This window comes from Pseudoliparis swirei, chromosome 9 (assembly GCF_029220125.1).
Source record: "Pseudoliparis swirei isolate HS2019 ecotype Mariana Trench chromosome 9, NWPU_hadal_v1, whole genome shotgun sequence".
NCBI lineage: Eukaryota > Metazoa > Chordata > Actinopteri > Perciformes > Liparidae > Pseudoliparis > Pseudoliparis swirei.
The window spans coordinates 27,358,069-27,384,307 of record NC_079396.1 but is presented as its reverse complement, the minus strand read 5'-3'; the positions used below and the strand labels follow the sequence as shown (position 1 = coordinate 27,384,307).

Here is a 26,239-nt window from a genome sequence, read left to right as displayed (position 1 = left end):
TTCTAATGGTACATTGTGTTTGCTAATCGCCTTAGAAGACTAATGGATGATTAGAAAACCCTTGAAAACCCTTGTGCAATTATGTTAGCACAGCTGAAAACAGTTATGCTGGAGATATAAGCTATACAACTGGCCTTCCTTTGAGCTAGTTGATTATCTGGAGCATCACATTTGTGGGTTCGATAAGACTCTCAAAATGGCCGGAAAAAAAGAACTCGCCAGTCTATTCTTGTTCTTAGAAATGAAGGCTATTCCATGCGAGAAATTACAAAGAAACTGAAAATGTCCTACAGCGGTGTGTACTACTCCCTTCAGAGAATAGCACAAACGGGCTCTAACCAGAGCAGAAAGAGAAGTGGGAGGCCCCGGTGCACAACTCAGCAAGAAGACAAGTACATTAGAGTCTCTAGTTTGAGAAATAGACGCCTCACAGGTCCTCAACTGGCAGCTTCTTTAAATGGTACCCGCAAAACGCCAGTGTCAACGTCGACAGTGAAGAGGCGACTCCGGGATGCTGGCCTTCTAGGCAGAGTGGCAAAGAAAAAGCCAAATCTGAGACTGGCCAATGAAAAGAAAAGATTGGTATGGGCAAAAGAACACAGGCATTGGACAGAGGAAGGTTGGAAAAAGGTGTTCTGGACAGATGAATCCAAGTTTGAGGTGTTTGGATCACACAGAAGAACATTTGTGAGACGCAGAACAGGTGAAAAGATGCTGGAAGAGTGCCTGACACCATCTGTCAAGCATGGTGGAGGTCATGTGATGGTCTGGGGCTGCTTTGGTGCTGGTAAAGTGGGAGATTTGTACCAGGTCAAAGGGATTTTAAATAAGGAAGGCTATCACTCCATTTGGCAACGCCATGCCATACCCTGTGGGCAGCGCTTGATTGGAGCCAATGTCCTCCTCCAACAGGACAATGACCCAAAGCACACCTCCACATTGTGCAAGAACTATTGAGGGAAGAAGCAGGCAGCTTGCTGTCTGTAATGGAGTGGCCAGCACAGTCACCAGATCTCAACCCCATTGAGCTGTTGTGGGAGCAGCTTGACCGTATGGTCCGCAAGAAGTGCCCATCAAGCCAATCCAACTTGTGGAGGTGCTTCAGGAAGCGTGGGGTGACATTTCAACAGATTACCTCAACAAATTAACAGCTAGAATGACAAAGGTCTGCAATGCTGGAATTGCTACAAAAGGAGCATTCTTTGACGAAAGCAAAGTTTGAAGAAAAAAAGTAATACTTCAAATACAAATCATTATTTCTAACCTTGTCAATGTCTTGACTATATTTTCTATACATTTTGCAACTCATTTGATAAATGAAAGTGTGAGTTTTCATGGAAAACACGAAATTGTCTGGGTGATCCCAAACTTTTGAACGGTAGTGTATATGTATATATATATATACACATTATATATATATGTGTCTATAAATATATATAGTGTGTATATTTATATATACACATTTACACACTATACATACACACATATGTATAGACACACATATACATATATACACACATACAAATAAATATATATACACACATATATATATAGTGTTTATATGTATATATATATATATGTGTACACACTATACAAACACACAGTATATATATATATGTGATATATTATTATATATATATATATATACTGTATATATAGAGAGAAAGAGATATATATAGATATATCTCTATATATTTTTTATATCCACTAATATATAAATAAATACATAATACAAAAATGTAATACATATAATAATGTACAGTAAGGACTGCCATAGTTTGTTCGGCTGCATTATCATCACTCATCCTGCAGTACCTCCCTCCGCCGCGGGGCGGCGCGGATGTTCTCGTATGTAAACACAGTGACGGCAGCGTTTTGCAGTGGTGGAGAAGAACGCGTACGTCATTTTCACAATGGCGGAGGCAGGGTGAGGAGGAGAGAGTGCTATGTGTGTGTGCGCGTGAGCGAAGCGTCGCCGTAATCTTTTCCAGACCTCCACCGCCACCCTCGGTTATCCCGCGCCACGGTGCCCCCCCTCTCCCTCCCTCCACCTCCACCCAAAAACAAAAATGGCCCTGAACCCCAGCGCGGCGGCAGCGGGGCGAAGGGACGTCGAATCCACCGAGGCCGCCGCTCTCCGGCCGGAGGAGGAGGGCGGCGAGCCCCCGAAGAACTCAACCGCCGCCGCCGCCTCGGCCACAGTCAACCAAAATGGCGATCATCAGCCCGCTGGAGGTGAAGACAACAACGAGAAGCCCCCCGACCGGCGGAGGACCGCGCCGCCGGACGCCGCCCGGTGCTCCGGCCCACCGGACCGGAGACCCGGCGACGAGCCGCCGCGGAGGAGTTTTCAGATTCCGAGGAAGATAAAAGGTGGTGCTGCTATTTTTGTTGTGTGTGTGTGTGTGTGTGTGTGTGTGTGTGTGTGTGTGTGTATGTGTGTGTGTTTGTGTTTGTGTGTCGCTCGAGCCGCTAACAGTCAAACCCCGTTAGCCAGCGGCCCCTCCGGCTCTGGTTTAACCAGTTTATAACAAAACATGTCACTGTTTAGATTAATGCAATGGTGGTACTATTCAAACTGTGGAGGAGGAGGAGGTGGAGGAGGAGGAGGTGGAGGAGGAGGAGGTGGAGGAGGAGGAGGGTGGTGGTATTGTGGTATTAAGCAGACGCAGCTTGCCCCAAAGTGACAGAGACAGCAGCGGCTAACGGACGTTCACGGTCCACGGGAAAAAAACAGAAAAAAGACCATCTCCTTTTTGGCGTCCTCACCTTTTTTTTTTTTTTTTTTACGGGGCCCGTGAGTCTGCAGCTCGTGCTGACCTCCAGTGAAGGGCGTGAAAGACGACCCACCTCCACCTGTCTGATATGAATGCACCCCCCCCCCCCCACACACACACACACACACCACCACCACCACAATGCAGGATACTTTAAACTATTATTATTTATGTTGACGTTGTTGAAGTCTAGGGCTGGATGTCACTGTAGCAGCCTTCTTTACACATGACCCCGAAACACTCCTACAGTATACAACACACACACACACACACACACACACACATCACTTCCCAAAAGTTATTTGTATACATGCAAAGTTGAGTTGCATTCAATGTCTTGTCGCCCAAGTGGGAAACTAAGCCGCTTGTGCTTCACGTGGAGTTTTTGTTTTTTTCTGCTCACCGTTTCCGTTGAGGCCGATGATGGCGACCCAACTCTTCTTCACATGACCACCCCACACACACACACACACACACACACACACCTGCTCCTAGTGCTGTGTCTGTATGTGTGTGTGTCTCGCCGCAGGTCGTTTGCATCCTCTTCTCGACGTCTCGAAAATAAATGTGTTTTCATATATTACGCTGTAAATGAGAGGAGGAGGAGGAGGAGGAGGAGGATGTGGTTGCTCGATGCGCCCGCTCACCGCCGCGTCTCCTCCTCCAGGCTTGTACCAGTTCCTGCCGCCCGACAGCCGGGAGTTCGAGGACCTGGTGAAGATCGTCTCGTCGTTCTACCTCGACTCCTCGTCCCGGGGCACCTTCTCCTACTGCAAGGCCCGGCTCATCCACAACGAGCTGCTGGAGAAGGAGGTGGGTGCTCTCCCCACATACATGTGCATATACACACGCGTGTGTGTGTGAGAGTGGTCGCTGTACTTTGTGTTCCCCTCAGTTCATCGAGAAGCGGCGCGCCATGAAGCAGGAGGGGCGGACGGAGCCGGAGCTGACGGAGTCGTACTGCTTCCTCAATCCGGACAAATCCAAGGTATTGATCCCCCCCCCCCCCACACACACACTCACACACACACACCCTTCCCCTTGGTGGTGTTGTTGTTTTCTCTTTGTTGTCGCCTGGTTCTGACCCGAGTGTGTCCTCCTGTCCGTAGCTCCAGTGGATCTGTGAGAAGGGTCTGACGGTCGGCCACTCCAGGATCACCACGCTGGGGAATCCATCAGTGGGTGAGTCACATGACACACACACACACACACACACACACACACAGCTAGGCTCTGATGATATGCACAGGGTTTGTATGGTCATTGGCATTTAAAAAAAACTTATTTTCCAGGCCTGGAAAAGTCCTGAAAAAATATTCAATCAATTCAAAATATTCACATGTTTCATTTACGCTGAATTTTAAGCAATTAATATTATTTTTAAAAGAAAGACGCTCTAAATATAAGCTGTCGTATAAAGCTCTTTCATAATCGCACATTTGTGAACGCACCGTAACTGACAAGACGTAAATGTTTAATCGAAACTATTTTCATTTAAGGTTATTTACTTTATGATTTGGAATTCTCTTTGTTAGTTTAAATACGACATTTTATCACTTTTTCATGTTAAACACCGAGATTTCACAAAAGCGTTTGGTCGTGGACATTTGTTTTCAAGTCCTGGACACCCTCCTCTTCCTCCGGCCCTCCAGGTGTCTTCGTCTCCAGGTGTTCTGACCTGCTGCAGATCAATCCCTTTGAAGTCGGCTCGTCGGGAGACATGATCGTCTTTAAGGTCATGAGGGTGAGGCCCCGCCCCCTTTTGTTCACTTTGTATCCGCAACCGTTTGAGGGACACTTCAGCTCACGCGTGTGTGTGTGTGTGTGTATACGTGTTGTGTGTGTGTGTGTCTGTGCATCTGTATGTGTGTGTGTCTGTGTGTATGTGTGTGTTTCTCTCTCTCTGTGTGTGTATGTGTGTGTGTCTGTGCATCTGTGTGTGTGTGTGTGTGTTTCTCTGTGTGTGTGTGTGTGTGTCTGTGCATCTGTATGTGTGTGTGTCTGTGTGTATGTGTGTGTTTCTCTCTCTCTCTCTGTGTGTGTGTGTCTGTGCATCTGTGTGTGTGTTTCTCTCTGTGTGTATGTGTGTGTGTTTCTGTGTGTGTGTGTCTGTGCATCTGTATGTGTGTGTGTTTCTCTCTGTTCGTGTGTGTGTTTGTCTGTGCATCTGTATGTGTGTGTGTCTGTATGTGTGTGTGTGTGTTTCTCTGTGTGTGTGTTTCTCTGTGTGTGTGTGTGTTTCTCTCTCTCTCTGTGTGTGTGTGTGTGTTTCTCTCTGTGTGTGTTTCTCTGTGTGTGTGTGTTTCTCTCTCTGTCTGTATGTGTGTGTGTGTGTGTGTGTTTCTCTGTGTGTGTGTGTGTGTGTGTTTCTCTCTCTGTCTGTATGTGTGTGTGTGTGTGTGTTTCTCTCTGTCTGTATGTGTGTGTGTTTCTCTCTCTGTGTGTGTGTGTGTTTCTCTCTCTGTCTGTATGTGTGTGTGTTTCTCTCTCTGTGTGTGTGTGTGTGTGTTTCTCTCTCTGTCTGTATGTGTGTGTGTGTGTGTGTGTCTCAGGGTCGAATAAAGCACATCTACGAGAACATGCCTAAGAACGCCGTGGAGCCGACTCCCAAGTTCGACTGCCACTTGTCCAAAAGTGCCAACCGGGTCACGTCTCTGCTCTCCTACCGGGCCTTCGAGCTCACGCAGGTACCGACCGGAACCGACCGGCACCGACCGGCTTCCTCTGGCTTATACTGAAGAGTTATTCTGTATTTCTTGAAGAGTTATTCTGTATTTCTTGAAGAGTTATTCTGTATTTCTTGGACGGCTTTTGTCAAATTTTAAATGCGTCCTTTGTGTGTGTTTTTTAAGCAATATTTCTTTGAGTTTGCGTTCGATGAGATCAAAGCTCGGCCGCGCCACGTGCTTCCCTACGCCGTGGTGTCCTTCAAGTACAAAGGAAAGGAGGCCGCCGCCACTCCGATGACATCACACAGGTACAGGCTCACCTCCAGGGGGCGGGACCTTCAGAGGGTCGTTATGACGTGTGTTTTTAAACCAGCTCTCTCTCTCTCTCTCTATCACTATCTCGCTCTTTCTCTCTCTCCCTTTGTCACTCTCTGTCTCTCTCGCTCTCCCTCTCTCTAACTCTCCCTCCCTCTCTCTCTCCTCCCCCCCCCCCCTCTCTCTCACACAGGTTCAACACAATTTCCTCTGAAGGAAGTCGAGGTGAGGATAAAGTGTATTAATCTCAATTGTTTACACAATGACAAACCAGCAGTTATTGAGAAGTCGTAAGCTTCTCTTGCGTCTGACCTTTGACCCCTGTGTGCCGTCAGGGAGGAGCTGCTACACCGTGTGGAGCGGCCCGCTCGTGAACAAGGGCCACGAGTTGTTCCCCGTCTGCTTACGATCCTCCTCGCGCCCTTACCTCCCGTTCAAGCTGTGAGTCAACAGTCAATACACACACACACATATTTATATATATATATTATTTTTATCTATATATGTTTACATATATGTATGTATATATATATATATTTATATAATATATATGTGATATATATATATATTAGGTATATATATATAAAACATATATATGAATAAATATATATATATTGTATATATTATATAAATATATCATACTATATATATTTAAATATATTATATATATATAACATTATATTTATATAAATATATTATCTCTATATATATATATATATTTATATATATATAAATAATATATATATATTTCTATATATAAAATGTTGCTTCCTGTAACTTGTCATGATTGTCCTCTGATGAATCTCCTCCCACCCTGAAAGGCCCGAGAAGCTGGAGATGAGTCGAGGCATGCAGCTGGATCAGGTGAAGCGGAAGATTCCCTCCGTGCTCTTTTCCTGGGACACCTACAGCGCGTCGCGGGAAGGTCGGTCCACGCCTCCACGACCTCCACCTGTACCTTTTCGACGTGATCGTAACACGACGTGGACGACGAGTGACGCTGATGTTTTCTCTTCCCGGTGGTCCGCAGTGATGAAATGCGGGATGTCCTGCAGCCTGTTTGACGTGGTGGACGGGAAAGGCAAACCGACCAGCGGCAGCCTGGCGGCGCTGGTCCACAAGCTGGAGAGGGACCGCATGGTGGGTTTTATTTACAACGCCTGAAGTACACGCGCACCTGGTGAAGTTCTGAAAAAGTCACGGGAATGTTGTGATATTCACATGTTCATGCACGCCGAGTCCTGAATATTCTTTTAAAAGAATGACGCTCTAAATATATGCCGGCATACGTACGATCTTTCATACTCGTATATATTTTGTGTGTGCTGCAAGTGAAGTGTGTGTGTGTCTGTGTGTCTCTGTGACTGTGTGTGTGTGTGTGTGTGTGTGTGTGTGTATGTCTCTGTGTGTGTGTGTGTATGTCTGTGTGTGTGTCTGTCTGTGTGTGTGTGTCTGTCTCTGTGTGTGTGTGTCTGTCTGTGTGTGTGTATGTCTCTGTGTGTGTGTGTGTGTGTGTATGTCTCTGTGTGTGTGTGTGTGTGTGTGTGTATGTCTCTGTGTGTGTGTCTGTGTGTGTGTGTGTGTATGTCTCTGTGTGTGTGTGTGTGTGTGTGTGTGTGTGTGTGTGTGTGTATGTCTCTGTGTGTGTGTGTGTATGTCTCTGTGTGTGTGTGTGTCTGTCTGTGTGTGTGTGTGTATGTCTCTGTGTGTGTGTGTGTGTGTGTGTGTGTGTGTGTGTGTATGTCTCTGTGTGTGTGTGTGTCTGTCTGTCTGTGTGTGTGTGTATGTCTGTGTGTGTGTGTATGTCTGTGTGTGTCTGTGTGTGTGTCTGTGTGTGTGTGTGTGTGTCTGTGTGTGTGTGTGTGTGTGTGTGTGTGTGTATGTCTGTGTGTGTGTATGTCTGTGTGTGTGTGTCTGTGTGTGTGTGTGTATGTCTCTGTGTCTCTGTGTGTGTGTCTGTCTGTGTGTGTGTGTATGTCTCTGTGTGTGTGTGTATGTCTGTGTGTGTGTGTGTGTGTGTGTGTATGTCTCTGTGTGTGTCTGTGTGTGTGTGCGTGTGTATGTCTCTGTGTGTGTGTGTGTGCGTGTGTATGTCTGTCTGTGTCTGTCTCTGTGTGTGTGTGTATGTCTGTGTGTGTGTGTGTGTGTGTGTGTAATTTTGGGTAAAGTCATGTAGATGTTGTTATATTTTCGTTTACATTGAGTTTTAAATAATTAATCTGCTTTTTAAAAGAAAGACGCTCTTAATATAAGTCGTGTAAACTCTTTCATACTCGGAGTTTTTCCGCGCTGCAAGTGAACGCACCTTAACTGAAAAAACATAAATGTTTATTCTTTTAATCTAAACTATTGTCTCATTCATTTGAGTCATTTAAGGTTATTTACTGTATGCTTTGGAGTTTAAATACGACATTTTCTCACTTTTACATGTTATACACCGAGATTTCACAAAAATGTTTTGGTCATGGACATTTGGTTTAAGGTCCTGGACACCCATTGGTCGACATGTGGATGAACCCTGTTCATTGGTCATGTGTGTGAACTACGACCGGCGTTGGCGTGGTAACGATGCTCGTCTTTCCTCTGACTCTCAGGTGCTGGTGAAGTCGTTGTTCGACCGGGGCTTTCTCTTCCTGCTGTCCTCGGCGCAGATGGTCGAGTCCAAAGGTTTTTACTCTCCTCTTCTTCTTGTTTTTAAAGCTCAACGTCCGCTTGTTGCCTCTGGTGAGAGGAAGAAAAAAAACCAAAGAAAAATTAAATAAAGTTGCCGTTTTTTGGTTGTTTTCCCAGAGCGGCGAGGCCGCGGCGAGAAGAGCCTGCAGGCGCTCTTCATCTTCCAGGAGTCGAGGATGGTCGTCAAGTATCGTGAGTGTCATTGTTTTATTAAGAAACACAACGCTTGGATACAACAACAATATAATAATAGTTTGTATTATTTACTTTTAATGGTTTTTATTACTTACTTTTAATGTTTTTTATTACTTAGTTTTCATAATTTGTATTTCTTACTTTTATTGATTTTCATTACTTACTTTTTAATGTCTTTCATACTTTTAATGATTTGTATTATTTTTTATTGTTTTTATTATTTACTTTAAATGATTTTTATACCTTACTTTTAATGGTTTTTATTACTTACTTTTAATAGTTTGTTGTTTTGTTTGTTATTGTTATGTATGTATTTTGAATGTTTTTATTATTTTTAACAGTTTGTATTACTTACTTTTAATAGTTTTTATTACTTTTAATAATTTGTATTACTTAATTTTAATAGTATGTATTACTTACTTTTTAATGGTTTTTATTACTGACTTTTAACAGTTTGTATTACTTATGTTTATTATTTGTTTGTTGTTGTTGTTGTTGTTTTGTTTGTTATTCTTGTTGTTTATTATTGTCTGTTAAGGGACTACAGATGTAAATTATCTGTGTAGCTACAATCTAGTCCAGAGCATCAAATGGGAACATTTTAACTGTACCTGGCCCATTTAAATAATAATAATAATAACAACAACAACAAACCTGGACAACCAGATTTGAATCGTCTTCTCTTTGTATCCGTGTCTCTGACGCTCTCGTCCTCTCAGCGTCGCGGCTGTTCGAGTCGGAGCCGCTGACCACGGAGTCGGCGCCCGCCGCCCTCTGCGCCGCCGACCCCTTCGTGCCGGCGCTGCACTATGCGCTCTTCAAGCTGCGCCTCAACCCGGGCAAGGACCCGAGCTCGGGGGTGGAGCGCCACGCCGCCGACTACCTGGGCCGCGTGGGCTCGGGCGGCGTGCGGCCGTTCATCCTGCCCGACTACAAGCACGGCGTGGACGACCGCACCAACCCGCTGCTGCTGCACCGGCCCAAGTGCAACGTGGACGCCGTGCTGCGCTCCTACGTGCACAACGCCGCCGGCCACATCTTGCCCCTGAGCAAGACCAAGGACATCGTCGAGAGGATAAGGAACCCCCCCGCGCCCACGCCGTTGCCCACGCCGTTGCCGTTGCCCACGCCGTTGCCCACGCCGGTAGCCATCCCGGTAGCCATCCCGGTTCCCGCGCCCGCGCCACCGGCTCCAGTGGAATACAGCCCCGTGTCGGACTGGGGCGGCTCGGACCGCGGCTCGGACCGTCCGGAGAGGCCGCCGCCTCCGCCGGAGAAGCGGAGGCAAGGCGCGGCCCATTCCAACGGGGCCCAGGCGCAGCACAAGACCCCCGCGGAGCCCCCCGCGGAGCCCCCCGCGGAGCCCCCCGCCGCCGCCGCGCCCCGGTCCCCTCAACCGGCGCCCCGTCTGTCCCAGAACGAGTACGACAAAGACAAGATGAAGCAGCTGCTGAAGCTCATCCAGCTGCACAAGAAGGCCGTCGTGAAGGAGCCGGGGGGCAAGGAGCGGGGGGGCGGGGAGGAGGCGGTGTGGGACGTCGCCGGCCTGAAGAGGAAGTTCGAGGGCGGCGATCGGGCGGGCGGCGGCGCCGACAAGCGGCGATGCACGGATCCGCTCGGCAACGGGGAGTCCAGTCGAGGTGAGGCGGCTACGGTTAAAAACGGCCTCATTTAATTCACGTTTTTTTTCTTCTCGGAACTCAATTGCTCTGAAATAATTAATATATAAAATATATATCATATTATATATATTAAACATAATATTATATATATATACAGGACTGTCTCAGAAAATTAGAATATTGTGATGAAGTTCTTTATTTTCTGTCATGCAATTAAAAGAACAAAAATGTCATGCATTCTGGATTCATTACAAATCAACTGAAATATTGCAAGCCTTTTATTCTTTTAATATTGCTGATTATGGCTTACAGCTTAAGAAAACTCAAATATCCTATCTCTAAATATTAGAATATCATGAAAAAGTATACTAGTAGGGTATTAAACAAATCACTTGAATTGTCTAATTAACTCGAAACACCTGCAAGGGTTTCCTGAGCCTTGACAAACACTCAGCTGTTATACATCTTTTTTTTTACTTGGTCTGAGGAAATATTAAAATTTTATGAGATAGGATTTTAGAGTTTTCTTAAGCTGTAAGCCATAATCAGCAATATTAAAAGAATAAAAGGCTTGCAATATTTCAGTTGATTTGTAATGAATCCAGAATGCATGACATTTTTGTTTTTTTAATTGCATTACAGAAAATAAAGAACTTTATCACAATATTCTAATTTTCTGAGACAGTCCTGTATATAATATTAATCAATATATTATATTTATTTTACATATATATATATATATATATACAGGCACGTGCACAGGTAGAGCCCTAGTGGTGCTCAAGCTCCGCCCCTTTGCCCTGGATGAGTAAAGTGCCCTTTTTGCTGGAGACACATTTTTTTTATTCATCCGTATTTAAGAATAAAAGTTACTCTCTCTGTCATCAAGTCCCCCCAAATGTGTTTTAATATCAGACGGGTCATTTATTTGAGTTCTTGTGAGAATTTCGCCCCGACCCGCTCCGCGGCGCTCACGAGCCCCCCCCCCTCTCCCTCCCCCCGCCGCACCCCTCCCTCCTCCTCCTCCACTTCCTCCTCCTCCACTTCCTCCGCGCGCAGTGCTCCTCGCGCCACTAAACGGCTGCACCTCCTTCTCCTCTGACCCGCAGCACCAGACACACAGGTCATGACGGTGTTTGTCCCCTGACGTTGTTTGTGATAAATCAACCACAACATTACGCTGCTGAAAACATGACGTCACAACTGGTCCGACGGTTCCTAAACAAATAAACAAAGAAAAACTCAGTGATTTCAAAGCCTCGTCCAGCTGTTTACTGACGTTAGTTATGTTTAGAGAAGAGAGAGAGGGAGAGAGAGAGAGAAGAGAGAAAAGAGAGGAGAGAGGAGAGAGAGAAAAGAAAGAGAGAGAATTCTTATTCCGTTCTATTTAACGGGCTAGTCTAGGATTTGAGTGGCCAGACTGAAAAAAAAAATCATAAGGCCTCTTGTTCAGATGGCCGGGCCAAATGTGGAGGCGGGCCGTATGCGGCCCGCGGGCCTTAGTTTGAGGACCACTGCTCTTGGCTGTTGATGTCTATCAATATCGCTCATTTTGAAAATGACGTCAGAGGGCAATACGGCTCCGTATCAGACCAGGAGGGCGATACGTGGCTGGCATGACGCCCCATCAACCAATCAGAACGCTTGTACTGTTGTTGCTATATAATAATTCATCTTTATTCATAAAGAACATGTAAGCTAGCGGTCTGATGCTGCCAGAGGAAATGCAGGTCGAGGATGTATTGCATCATCAGTGTATTGCTGCTTATGCTTCAACTCTGTCAGAATTTTTTTTTGGCATTGGGTGCCCTTTTTTTTGGTTTGAGCACCTGCCCCCCAAAATGTCTGTGCACGTGCCTGTATATATATATATATGTAAAATAAATATATATAATATATTGATGTATAATATATAAATAATATATATATATATATATGAATGAATGATAAAGACATGCACCGCAGCCTCACCCCGGGTCGTATGGATGTGAATGTATGTTGGTGGTGGGGGGAGGGGCCGTAGGCGCTGATTGGGGGAGGGGCCGTAGGCGCTGATTGGCTGCCACGCTTCAGTCAGTCTGCCCCAGGGCAGCTGTGGCTACTGATGTAGCTTACCACCACCGGGATGACTGTGTGTGTATGACGACTGGACTCTGCACTCTGTAAAGCGACTTCGGGTATTTAGAGAAGCGCTATATAAAATTGAATGTTATTATGATCATTACGTAAATATCACATTTTGGCTAAACGCCTCTAACGGACCTGCCTCTTCCCGCCAGCCGGCCAAGCAGAGGACATCGGCGACGAGGCCGGACACGCCGACAACCTGACGGCGGTGATGGAGAGCATGGGCATCTACGACACCGACCTGAGGGCCCACGGCAACGCCGGCGCCCCCGCCATGAACGAGACCCAGCGCCTCCTCAAGATCCTCCTGGCGACCCTCAACAAGGCCGTGGCTCAGGGCTCGATGGCGGCGTCGACCGGCGGCGGGGTGCCCGTCTTCTCGGAGCCCGACCTCAAGGATCCAAATGAGCCGGCGACTCAAACCAACTACACAGAGGTGAGACGTGGAGCGGTGGAGGGATCAAATGAAGACATTTAAAAAAGATTTTAGAGGCTGTTTGGGGGAAATAATTCAAAATAAAACATCCAGTGTCCAGAGATTTGCGATTTAGGTTGATTTAGTATTGTTCAAGATCAAAAGATCAAAAGCAGACAACAGTCCTTTCGCAATCTCTCTAAAATAAACATTTACCTCGGAAAAATGAATGAAAAACCTGAATAAGTCCTGGAATTTTGAAATGGTTTATTCCAAAATATATATATATTATATCACCAAAGTTTTGGAAAAGTCATGAAAATGTTGTTATATTCATATGTTTCATTCACGCTGAGTTTTAAATAATAACTTCTTTTTTTAAGACGCTCTAAATATAAGTCGGCGTAAACTCTTTCATATTCGCAACTTTTCCGCGCTGCAAGTGAACGCACCTTGAATTGAAAAGACATAAAAGTTTATTCTTTTGATCTAAACTATTGTCTCCTTCATTTGAGTCATTTAAGGTTTTATACTGTATGATTTGGAATTCTCTTTGTTAGTTTAAATACGACATTTTATCATATTTTCATGTTAAACATAGAGATTAAAAAAAAAATGTTGTTCATGAAAATTTGTTTTAAAGTCCTGGAAACCCATTGGTCGACATGTGGATGAACCTGTTCATTGGTCATGTGGATGAACCTGTTCATTGGAGATGTGGATGAACCTGTTCATTGGTCATGTGGATGAACCTGTTCATTGGACATGTGGATGAACCTGTTCATTGGTCATGAGGATAAACCTGTTCATTGGTCATGAGGATAAACCTGTTCATTGGTCATGAGGATGAACCTGTTCATTGGTCATGAGGATGAACCTGTTCATTGGTCATGTGAATGAACCTGTTCATTGGTCATGAGGATGAACCTGTTCATTGGTCATGAGGATGAACCTGTTCATTGGTCATGTGGATGAACCCTGTTCATTGGTCATGTGATGAACCTGTTCATTGGTCATGTGGATGAACCTGTTCATTGGTCATGTGGATGAACCTGTTCATTGGTCATGAGGATGAACCTGTTCATTGGTCATGAGGATGAACCTGTTCATTGGTCATGTGGATGAACCTGTTTATTGGTCATGAGGATGAACCTGTTCATTGGTCATGAGGATGAACCTGTTCATTGGTCATGTGGATGAACCTGTTCATTGGTCATGAGGATGAACCTGTTCATTGGTCATGAGGATGAACCTGTTCATTGGTCATGTGAATGAACCTGTTCATTGGTCATGAGGATGAACCTGTTCATTGGTCATGAGGATGAACCTGTTCATTGGTTATGAGGATGAACCCTGATACTGTAGATGTTGGTAGAGCTAACATAAATGCTGTTCTTGTGTTCAGGAGGACATGGACTGCAGCCCCGGTAGTCCTCTCAGCCCGGGTTCCCCGGCAGAACCACCGGCTCACGCCTCGGACGTCTCCGCCTGGGTGAACTCTGCCAATAAAGGTAACAACAAAATATATAAATAAAAAGAACCTCTTTAGGGTCCACAAGGCTTCCTGAGTGTGACACGTTGTCCCGTCTCCTCCCCCCCCACCCAGAACAAGCTCCGCCTCCCCCCGAGATCGTGCCGGTGGCGAAGGCGGCCGCAGCGGCGGAACCGACAAAAAAGGCGCCGCCCGCCGCCGCGGAGGAGGTCCTCTTCCGGCCCTCCATCAGCCTGGACACCATTCTCAACCAGGAGATCCACAGCCTCACCTCGGACATCAAGAGCATCATGCAGACCCACCGCGTCTGCTACTCGGCGCGGCGGTCGCCGCCCCCGCGGCGCCACCTCCACCGCCGCTGGCTGCCCAACCGCCGCTTCTCGCACTACGTGGTGCCCTTCGTGTCCCCGGTGCCCGTCCTGGGCCACGTCCGGGCGCTGTGCGAGAAGATGGACCGCTTGATCCCGGCGCCGCCCCCGCCAGCCGCTTCCCCGCCGCCCCCGGTGACGACGTCCAATCTCATAACGCCGCCGCCCACCCCGGCGCAGACGCCCAAACCCAAAGCGGACGCCTCCCTGTCGAAGAGCTCCGCCTCCTCCTCCCGCGGCGGTAAAATGGGCACCGTCAAAGGCCCGGCGGCGCCCGCCAGGTCCAAAGCGGAGGGCTCGTCGGCGGAGCCGCAGGGCGACGCCCACTCCTGCCCCTCTGGGGTCACGCCGGAATCCCAAAAAGCCGCCGCCACTGCCGCCGCCGCCACTGCCGCCGCCGCCGCCATCGGCGGGTCGGGCCTGCTCGCCGGCAGCCTCATCGGGCAGCTGAAGCCCGAGGTGTTCAGCAGCCTGGTGGAGATCTTCAAGGACGTCACCAAGAACACCGTCAAGTTCTACATCTACTGCGGCGCCGGCGGCGAGGAGAGCACCGTGTGCAAAGAGATCAAGGTACGAGGGATTCATTCATCTGGGAGGTTCTGGTTTGGCGTGAGAAAGGAAAATATAGGGTACATAGATATATATATATATATAGTTTTTTCTTTTCTTGGGCTATATGTATATATTATATATATTTATATAAATAATAGTATATATAATAAATATATTATGTATAAAATTGTATAATATATATATAATATAATAACATATGTATTATAATTTTATATATATAATTACATTACATGTCATAATATGTATGAATATAATATATATATGAATAATATATATTATTATTTATAAATTTGTATAATAATATATATATTTATATAAATAATAGTGTATATATATAATAAATATATTATGTATAAAATGGTATATTATAATATCTATATATGTGTATATATAATAATATGTACATATTATAATTTAATATATATAATTGCATTCCATGTCATATGTATGAATATAATATATATATAATTATTTACATATATATATTAAGAATAATATATATATATAATTTACATATATATATATGTGAATAATAATAATATATATATATATAATTGTTTACATATATATATATATATGAATAATAATATATATTATTATTCATAAATATGTATTATAATATATAGATTTTCTCTCCCTGACCAAGGTTATTATTGGTCCACTAACACCACTTTCACATCTCGGATGTGTTCATGAAATTCTTGCGACATTTTTATCAAATAGAAATGAGAGAGAAATCTCATATTTGACCGAGTGGGCGACTAACCGGCTGAGAGGTGGCAGTCCTCATTGTTTACGTAGCTGCACACACATTTTCTGTCCTATTCCTCATCTGTAGATTTAATCTAGATCTCCGCAGCAGTGAATGTCACACAGAGAGAAGCCGAGTTACCGGCTCCTCTCGGTTCACTGCGGGGTCCTTGGTCTCGTAAGAGAGAAGCGACGCATTCATATCCGCCCCGGCTCTCTTTAACAACTCCCCCGTCTGTCACAAAGGAGTACTTGAAGAGTCTCGGCAACAGCGAGTGCAGCCCGCAGACGTTCCTGGAGAACAGCGGCAGCTTAGATAAGCTGCTCATCATCATTCAGAACGAGGACATCGCGGCGCACGTGCACAAGGTATGAGAACCTCGGTCCAACACCAAGAACAGCATCCTAGTTGCTGCTGGGATATATATATCTATTTATATATAGCTATAGCTAGATATATATGTTTATATATATATTGAAATATAAATCTAATATATATGTATTTATATAATATATTTGTAATTATATATATAATATATATGATATGTATAAATATAATATATATATCTATTATATTTTTACATATCATATATATTATTTATATATATATATGATATGTATAAATATAATATATATACATAATATATTATATATAAAATAATTTAAATATATATATTATATATTTATATAAAATATATATATTAACATATATATTTATATAAAATATATATATACACACCCACACACACGTTGTATCGAGCTCTTTCTTCTCCCTGCAGATCCCGGCTCTGGTGTCCCTGAAGAAGTTGCCCTCGGTGAGCTTCGCCGGCGTGGACACGCTGGACGACGTGAAGAATCACACGTACAACGAGCTCTTTGTGTCCGGGGGCTTCATAGTGTCGGACGAGTTCGTCCTCAACCCCGACCTCATCACGCAGGGTGAGTTCTGCCGGCTCCGGGTTTTGTTCACGGATCGTGGTTGGACGGGGACTACAAGAGCTTTTTTTATTTGTAATTGTTGTTGTTGTGTTTGTCCAGATCGCTTGATGGGGCTGCTGAAGTTCCTGGAGGAGCAGAGCACCCCCGAGCGGCCCTGGCAGTGGAAGGTACACTGCAAGTCCCAGAAGAAGCTTAAAGAACTAGGGAGGTCGGTATCTCGAGTCGTCGGAGCCGGTACTTTGAGTACTTGAGGGGCACGGGATGAATCTTCCTTTACCCCCCCGACAGGTTGAACGCCAACGCCATGGGGCTGCTGAACCTGCTCATGACCTACCAGAAGAAGCACCTGGTGGAGTTCCTGCCGTACCACGAGTGTGACGCGCAGGCGCGCCAAGCGCCGGACCTGGAGTGCCTGGTGAAGCTGCAGGCTCAGCACACGCAGCAGCGGCACCTCATCTTCCTCACGGGTAACGACTACGGACCCGAAACCGACCTCCACCGGGGGGGGGGGGGGGGGGGGAGGGAGAAGGAGGGAGGAGGAGGAGGAGGATTATTGTCTCTGTAAAAAGAGGATTTAAAAAAACATTTTTAAATATCAGCATGTTACACACATAAAATATATATATTTATGTATATTATATATATATATTATATTATTTAAAAAGCATAAATAAACAAAAGGTTTAGTATGTTTTTAATAGTTCGACCATATTGACAATTTTAAATATCAGCATGTTACACACATGTATACATTATATAATACATACATAATATGTATAATATATATATACAATATATTTATTAGATATATTTATATAAATTATATGTATTATATATTTATATATTGGAAAAAAGAAACAGGAAGTCTTAAAAAAATCTTCATTTTACATATATATAAATGTAATACTTTTTTAAGACTTTCTGTTTTTAAAGTGTTTGTTTGTTGTTTAATCCCCAGACTTGTAAATAGTGTTTTTAGTGTTTTATAATCTAATTTTAACACTTTGTTACGGTCACATTATTGAACAATTTACCTTTTGATTCATCTGTTATGGGACGATTTTTAAAATATATTTATATTGATCCACACAGAGAGGCCGTTTGAGATGTTCCTCCAGTACTCCAGGAACGGGATCGTGATCGGGAGCATCGACGACGTCATGAGCGGCTTCCACAGCCTGATCGGCTCCATCAGGCAGAGCGAGCTGCCCACGCCGCTCTCGACAGGTGGGTCACCACAGGACGGTCACATGACCTCTAGATACACTCCTGTCTGTCACATGACCTCTAGATACACTCCTGTCTGTCACATGACCTCTAGATACACTCCTGTCTGTCAAAGCGTCTTGAACACATTTATTTGATGCCATCTTCCTTCTCTCTCTCTCTCTCTCTCTCCTTCCCTCCTCTCCCAGTCGTGAATGACGAGTGTGTGGAAGAGGAGGACATGTCTTTGGACTCCAACGACGACGAAGATGATGATGAGCGCGGCGGCGCCTGCGAGCCGCCCTTGGGGTCGCCCCCCCCCCCGGTGACGGGGAAGTCGCCGCCGCTGCCGCCGGACGCGGACGAGTTCCGACCGCCGCTCCCGGAGCGCCAGGCGACGCCGGAGCGAGCGCCGACGCTGTCGGACTACAGCGCCCTGAAGACGGCCATCTCCCAGTTCAAGGCCACCAACCAGATGGGGGCGGGGCCGCCGGACGGCGGCGGCGGCGGCCTGTCGCCGGGCGGATTCCCTGTGAACCCCCACCAAAGCTTCCTGTGCCCCTCGTGGTCGTCCTACACGGGCTCCTCCAGCTACGCGGCCTCGCCGGCCTACCCGGCGTCGCCCTGCGGCGCCGCCCAGGAGCAGGAGTACCGCCCCCACGGGCCGCCGCCGGCCGCCACGGCCCCGCCCACCGCGATCCCGCCGCCCCCGGTCGCCATGGGGGCGGCGGGACCTCTCGCCAACATGGCGTCCCTCCCCATGGCGGTCAAACCTCCCCCTCCGCCTCACCTCATGATGCTGGGCCACACGTACGGCTCGGACGCCGCCGGGGCTGCTGGGAACTCCCCGCTCGCCGCCGCCGCCTCCGTCCCGTACACGGACCTCAACGACTCGGCCCCGCCGGCGTACATGGCCGGCGGGACCCCCGGGCAACACAACAGGACGCTCGCGCGGCCCGGGGACGGCATGTGGAGGGGCGGAGCTTGTCGGACTGCTGGCGGCCAGGGCGGGGTCCCGCCCGGCGGGCCTCCTAACGCCGGGGAGACCCTCGGAGGAGGCGGCGGTCAGGGCGGCAGGACTCAGGAGAACTGCATCAACAACCTGGGAGCCTCCGCGGTTATCCCCGCGGCGGCCACCAGGGGGAGCCCCGCCGTCAGGCCCAAGATGCCCCTGCATCCCATGTGCGGCGTGGGCTACGGCGGGAGGGGCGGGCAGATGGATTACGGGCCGATGCGGGGGGGCGGCACGGGTCTCGGTTTCTCGAGGGGCTACCGGGGTCGAGGAGCCCCCCCGCCGGCAGGACTTTGGCCTCGGCCAGGACGAGGACACGACCGGGGGGGCGGGGCGGGAGGCGGACCCTGTGGCTCCTGGGGTTACCCGACGGGGAGGGGCGGGGCCCAGGGCCACTACTCGGACTACACGTACACTCACAGCTACGCCCCCGAGTAGACGGTCAAACTCCAGAGACTCGGATGAAGCCGAATGTAAATATATTTCCCTTTGACACGAAGACGCATCGATTTTGAAATCAGAAAATAAGGAATTTTTGGTTTTCTACAATAATGAACATGGTGGATGTGGGCGGCGCCGCCCACGCACACTCTTTCCATATGAACTATTTGAGACCCGGTTCAAAACCACTATATTTATATTTGCCAACAACAAAATGATAATGGCCTTCCAGCTTCTCGGAATTGAACACATTATTTCTGTTTGTCCAGGTTTGTGAACAAGGAAGGGGGGGAGGGGGGGGGTGAAAGGCTGATATTTTTTAAGAAGAAAAATTAATTGAGTGAATGAGAAAGTTCACTTTTGCTGTTGGTTTTTCTTTATTTTTATTTTATTTTACATGTTCGGTTGTCCTAAATTCTATTAAAATAAAACATTTCAAATCTTATTTGTGTGATCAGTTTGATGACGGTGTCAAGCAAACTATTAAATATATAAATCACAGCTGTCACTGGCCTTTCACTCAATAACCTACAAATTGTTTTTATGTGCAAAATATAAAGATAACGTGTTACATATATATATTATATACAATTATTTTTATATTATATATGAATAATACATATATAGTATTGTATTTAATATATATTATATTTATATGTAATATTATTACACTATTATTTATATAATTTATATAGTATATAAATAATAACCTTCAATATTGTATATATATTATATACAAATATAATTATTATTCACAATATTATATCTGAATAATACATATATAATACTGTGTTTAATATATATATTTCATTTATATGCAATAATATTACAGTATTATATATATAATATATATTTATGTGTATAAAATACCGATAGATATAATGTATATTATACACTATTATATATTAAATTCATATATACTTTATATAATGTATATATATGCATTATATATAATATATTAAATATATAGAATATATATAGTAAATATATATGACAATATAATATACAAATTATATTTATATATAATGTATATATACATTATATATATATATAAAATATAGTAAATATACATGACATATATATAATATATCTATATAAATATATGTATTTTACATGCTGATATTTAGTGTTTTAAACAGCCTTTACACATTGTGGACACAATCATCTCTGACCATGACGAGGAATCCTTTAAATCCATCTGTCCCAGCGCGTGGTGAGCAGCGCGTGGTGAGCAGCACTTTTCCTCTGAGACTCCACGCTGCGCGCCATCGGCCCTCAACCGGACCAACAGCGAGAGGATCATTCAGGGTCCTCCCGCTCTGCGGGGCTCATTGTCGTGTTTGTGTAACCCGCTGGAGGACCTGACTCAATAACTCAATATGGCCACCAGGGGGCGCCATTCCCCCTCTTAACGCCTTAACCTACTTACTACGTCATCTCCAGCGCCTCCTGTGCCAGTGGTGCATTAGAGGTGCCACGGTAACTATGGGAAAACGGAATACATTTTCTCCCTCATTAAAACACGAAGAAAGACAGTTTTTTACGTGTTTATTTGCCGTTATTCGAATACACACAGTTCCGTGTGTACCTGGAATACGTAACCTCAAACACATTGCGCTGCGTGTTGGTGTTGGGTTGTGTTCAATGTCCACTGAATCCGCAGGACAAAACACACTGATCAACGATTCACCAACTGTAGTATCTGCCAATACAATGAAAATGAATCAACTAAATATACAATAGATATTCAGATAGTGAAATAATTATATGTGTAATAAGTGAAACCTATTACACATATAATGAAATTATTGTATTTGTAACAACATGTAAGGACATATTCAGTTTAATACCTAGAGGAACGGATTTCTTTTCATAGGCCCTGAACACAACTTAACAAACTAACTAGCTTTAGCTTAACTAGCTAGCTAGCATTAGCTTAACTAGCTAACTAGCATTAGTTAGTTACTGACTGTGCCAGTTGGCGTGTAACATACATAACAAACAAAGTTTATGACGTTTTATCTTTCCTATACTACACTTTAGAAGAATATTGTGTTGTTCTTTACTCCACTGTGTGTGTTTTATGTCTGTCGTAGCTAGCTAGCTTACCCACATTGCCTATGTGGGTTAGCTAACATTAAAAGGAGTAGGGTGATTACATTTAAATAAACTATAGATATCAGCATGAAACGCCCCCAATTGAATATTATAATGAGACAATCATTTAATGTATTTTAGGTTTTCAAAATATGTTCGTTAAAATATGCAATGAGGACATTTGTAGACATTTCAAAAAGCAATGTGAGCGTTGGATGAAGACAGGTTCAAAAAGTTTAATTTTGTCAAAGGTTTTTATGAATGTAGTTATGTAGCCTATAATGTTATCACTCCATGAATCAGAAAATACTTTAAACAGATATTAACAGATTTATCCATGTTTTAGTAATAAATGTGTATAAATGAGTCTCTGGATGCTGTGTGAACTAACCCCTCTGCATAAAGCTTCATAATATATAGTTTTATGAATAAATGTACAATCTGAAGAGTTCATAAATACCAATGTATGTTTTTACTGATATTACTTCTATACTTTTACTTAGTTAGGATTTGGAATGAAGGAACTTCATGGACACGTCGTCTGGGAGCGATGGCCGTCTTTACCGTTACCGTCTTTACCGTCTTTACCAACGTTTGGGCCAATCCGTCGTGATCAAGATATTTTGTTAACGGTCGCGAATTTTCTAAATGTTCACCGCTCTCCATCTTGAGATATATAAAGTCCCAGTAAAATTATTGAATGTAATATTTGAGCCGTGTACAGTTACAAGAGGGATTCATTTCAAGTCCATTGCATCCGATTGGTGCAAATCTGATATATATATATATATATATATATAGTTAAATATATCCACAACATAACCGGAGCTGTGAGGGTTTAAGAAGTAATCGGAAAGGCCGCTATTATGGCAAGAAAAGAAAAAAATGGCACCATAAATTACATTATTGATTATCACTGACACAACCATAATACTTCTCTACCGTCTCCTGACAGTAGATGTCTCTTTTTTCTTTCTTTTTTTCATGGAAATAATAAAGCCATATTTCACCAGAGTTCATTGTTGTCTTTATAGTGTGACGGATAATAACGAGGGAGGCTGGTGGGACAAATAAAAGAGAATAAAAGCACAAGAAGATGTTGAAGGGCAAACGACATCGGAGTAAAGACACCTTGAGTCATTGTCACATCCCATAATATGCAGCTAACGATACCGCTTCCATCATCACGCTGCATGGCTCAGAAAGGGATGTATCATTGCATAGCAGGGTTTGCACGGTCATGGGAAATCTGGAAAAGTCATGGGATTTTGAAATGGTTATTTTCCAGACCTGGAAAAAGTCCTTGAAAAAAATTCAATCGCAAAAGTTTTGTAAGGACCACAGAGAGCCGCCTGCAGGGGGATGATGAACGGCCCGATGCTTGGCGAGCAGCGCCCATTTATTGAAGTCTCTTTTTATTGTGGATGGGGGGAAACGACCAGCTCGCCTCCCGAAATAAAATAAAAAAGCTCTCCAGTCTCCGTGCAGCTGGTTGGTGATGCTCTGAACCCTCATCTTCCAGAAGTGACCAATTAGAATGAAATGAGAGGGTTTGGGTGGGTTTGGGTAGCTACCGGGCCTCCATGGAGGGAGTTCTTGAGGAGTGTCGGCCTTTAGATCAGGGTTCATACGGTCATGGAAAAAACCTGGAAAAGTCAACATGTGTATGAACCCTGTACAGGACTGTCTCAGAAAATTAGAATATTGTGATAAAGTTCTTTATTTTCTGTAATGCAATTAAAAAAACAAAAATGTCATGCATTCTGGATTCATTACAAATCAACTGAAATATTGCAAGCCTTTTATTCTTTTAATATTGCTGATTATGGCTTACAGCTTAAGAAAACTCTAAAATCCTATCTCATAAAATTTTAATATTTCCTCAGACCAAGTAAAAAAAAAGATTTATAACAGCTGAGTGTTTGTCAAGGCTCAGGAAACCCTTGCAGGTGTTTCGAGTTAATTAGACAATTCAAGTGATTTGTTTAATACCCTACTAGTATACTTTTTCATGATATTCTAATATTTAGAGAGAGGATATTTGGTTTTTTTGAAATAAGCCAAAAAAAAATAAATTTTGCAACTCGGTATAATAATCCATGACATTTTTTTTTTTTTGCATTACAGAAAATAAAGAACTTCATCACAATATTCTAATTTTCTGAGACAGTCCTGTATATATGTATTGATGTGTTTATAAATATATATACATATATACAGGACTGTCTCAGAAAATTAGAATATTGTGATAAAGTTCTTTATTTTCTGTAATGCAATTAAAAAAACAAATGTCATGCATTCTGGATTCATTACAAATCAACTGAAATATTGCAAGCCTTTTATTCTTTTAATATTGCTGATTATGGCTTACAGCTTAAGAAAACTCTAAAATCCTATCTCATAAAATTTTAATATTTCCTCAGACCAAGTAAAAAAAAAGATTTATAACAGCTGAGTGTTTGTCAAGGCTCAGGAAACCCTTGCAGGTGTTTCGAGTTAATTAGACAATTCAAGTGATTTGATTAATACCCTACTAGTATACTTTTTCATGATATTCTAATATTTAGAGATAGGATATTTGAGTTTTCTTAAGCTGTAAGCCATAATCAGCAATAAATCAAGTTTCAAGTTTCAAGTTTTTTTATTGTCACATCCCCTTTTATACAAGTATAATCGGTTTGTGAAATTCTTATGTGCAAAACACCCGACAGCAGTAGCAGACTAAAAAAAGAATAAGAATGAGAATAAACTATACAATATCCACACAAAAAAGAAGAAAGTATTAACAATATATATATAAAACAATGTAATAGAATATACATCATGACAATATATATATATAAAACAATGTAATAAAATATACACTTTTTTGAGACAATATATATATATATATATGTATATACATACAATATATATATACAATATATATATATATAAACAATGTAATAAAATATACACCATGGCCATAGATATTCACAGAATATGTTCTGGTGTATAGTGTTAATGAGGGTCTCAGTCCTTGTTCAGCAGCCTGATGGCCTGACTGAAGAAGCTGTCCCTCAGTCTGTTTGTGCGGCACTTGATACTGCGGTATCGCCTGCCTGACGGTAGAAGGGTGAACAGTTTGTGGCCGGGGTCCAAAAAATATTTCATCATCCGTTTGGCCCTGGCCACGCACCGCTTGGTGTATATGTCCAGGATGGAGGAAGCTCACCTCCAACGATGTACTGTGCCGACCGCACCACCCTCTGTAGTGCCCTACGCTCCAGGGCGGTGCAGTTCCCGTACCAGACGGTGATGCAACCTGTCAGAACACTCTCGATGGTACTGGTGTAGAATGTTCTGAGGATGCGGGGCCATGTTGAATTTCCTCAGTCGCCTAAGGAAATACAGGCGTTGTTGGGCCCTTTTCACCACGTGAGTGGTGTGCGTGGTCCATGTGAGGTCCTCGGAGATGTGCACGCCGAGGAACTTGAAGCTGCTGACCCTCTCTACTGCAACTCCGTCTATGGAGATGGGGGTGTGCTCTCCTCTCCGCTTCCTGTAGTCCACGATCAGCTCCTTGGTCTTCTTGACGAGGAGGACGAGGCTGTTCTCCTGGCACCACTGTACCAGTGATCCAACCTCCTCCCTGTAGGCTGTCTCGTCGTCGTCGGTGATCAGCCCCAACACTGTTGTGTCGTCAGCAAACTTGATGATGACGTTGGAGCTGTGCATGGCCGTGCAGTCGTGGGTGTACAGGGAGTAGAGGAGAGGGCTCAACACGCATCCCTGAGGGGCTCCCGTGTTGAGGGTCAGTGGCTCTGAGGTGGTACCGCCCATCCTCACCACCTGGCGGCGGCCCGACAGGAAGTCCAGTATCCAGCTGCACATGGTAGAGTGCAGGCCTAGACCTCTGAGCTTGGTGTCGAGCTTGGCGGGAACAATAGTGTTGAACGCTGAGCTGTAGTCCACAACCAGCATTCGCACACAACAGTTCCTCCTCCAGGTGGGAAAGGGCGGTGTGAAGTGCCATGGCAATGCGTCGTCGGTGGATCTGTTTTGACGATATGCAAATTGCCATGGGTCCAGCGTGGCAGGCAACATGGAACAAATGAAGTCCTTGACCAACCTCTCAAGCATTTACTGACAATCGAGGTGAGGGCTACGGGTCTCCAGTCATTCAGGCAGGTTACCTTGGGGTGTTTGGGGACAGGCACAATGGTGGACATCTTGAAGCTCTCAGGAACAACAGCCTGGGACAGGAGAGGTTGAAGATGTCTGCGAAGACTCCTGCCAACTGGTCTGCACATGCTCTGAGGGCGCGCCCGGGATGTGGTCGGGACCTGCCGCCCGGATGTCCACCCGCTTGAAGGCTCTGCGCACGTCAGCCTCTGAGATGATCAGCAGGCTGGTCTCCTCGGGCAGCGCTGCCTTCGGCGGGCTGCCGTTCACGTTGAACCGAGCAAAGAATGTATTTAGCTCGCCTGGGAGGGAGGTAGAGGAGTTCTCTTCACCGCTGGTTCTCCCTCTGAAGTCCGTGATTGTCTGTAGCCCTTCCACACACCTCTCACGTCATGGCTCTTGAG

General features: G+C 44.6%; 1 protein-coding gene across 1 annotated transcript; it reads left to right on the top strand.

Moving 5' to 3' along the window:
- The first annotated feature begins 1,892 nt into the window (after window positions 1-1,892).
- On the top strand, window positions 1,893-20,075 carry tasorb (transcription activation suppressor b). The gene is made up of 23 exons (XM_056422528.1): window positions 1,893-2,373; window positions 3,445-3,590; window positions 3,673-3,765; window positions 3,887-3,959; window positions 4,430-4,521; window positions 5,330-5,464; window positions 5,630-5,754; window positions 5,955-5,986; window positions 6,097-6,202; window positions 6,583-6,686; window positions 6,792-6,901; window positions 8,356-8,428; window positions 8,552-8,626; window positions 9,349-10,269; window positions 12,531-12,814; window positions 14,199-14,304; window positions 14,400-15,223; window positions 16,223-16,345; window positions 16,756-16,915; window positions 17,015-17,123; window positions 17,204-17,382; window positions 18,008-18,142; window positions 18,331-20,075. Exons 1-23 carry the CDS (start codon window positions 2,070-2,072, stop codon window positions 19,569-19,571), a joined length of 5,550 nt encoding a protein of 1,849 aa, XP_056278503.1. The 5' UTR covers window positions 1,893-2,069; the 3' UTR covers window positions 19,572-20,075.
- The last annotated feature ends 6,164 nt before the right edge of the window (window positions 20,076-26,239 follow it).

Coding starts and splice junctions, on each gene's coding strand:
- tasorb (XM_056422528.1), top strand. CDS start 2,070: ATGGCCCTGAACCCCAGCGCGGCGGCAGCGGGGCGAAGGGACGTCGAA. Junction 10,270..12,530: donor CAACGGGGAGTCCAGTCGAG/GTGAGGCGGCTA, acceptor TCTTCCCGCCAG/CCGGCCAAGCAGAGGACATC. Junction 16,346..16,755: donor TCGCGGCGCACGTGCACAAG/GTATGAGAACCT, acceptor TTCTCCCTGCAG/ATCCCGGCTCTGGTGTCCCT.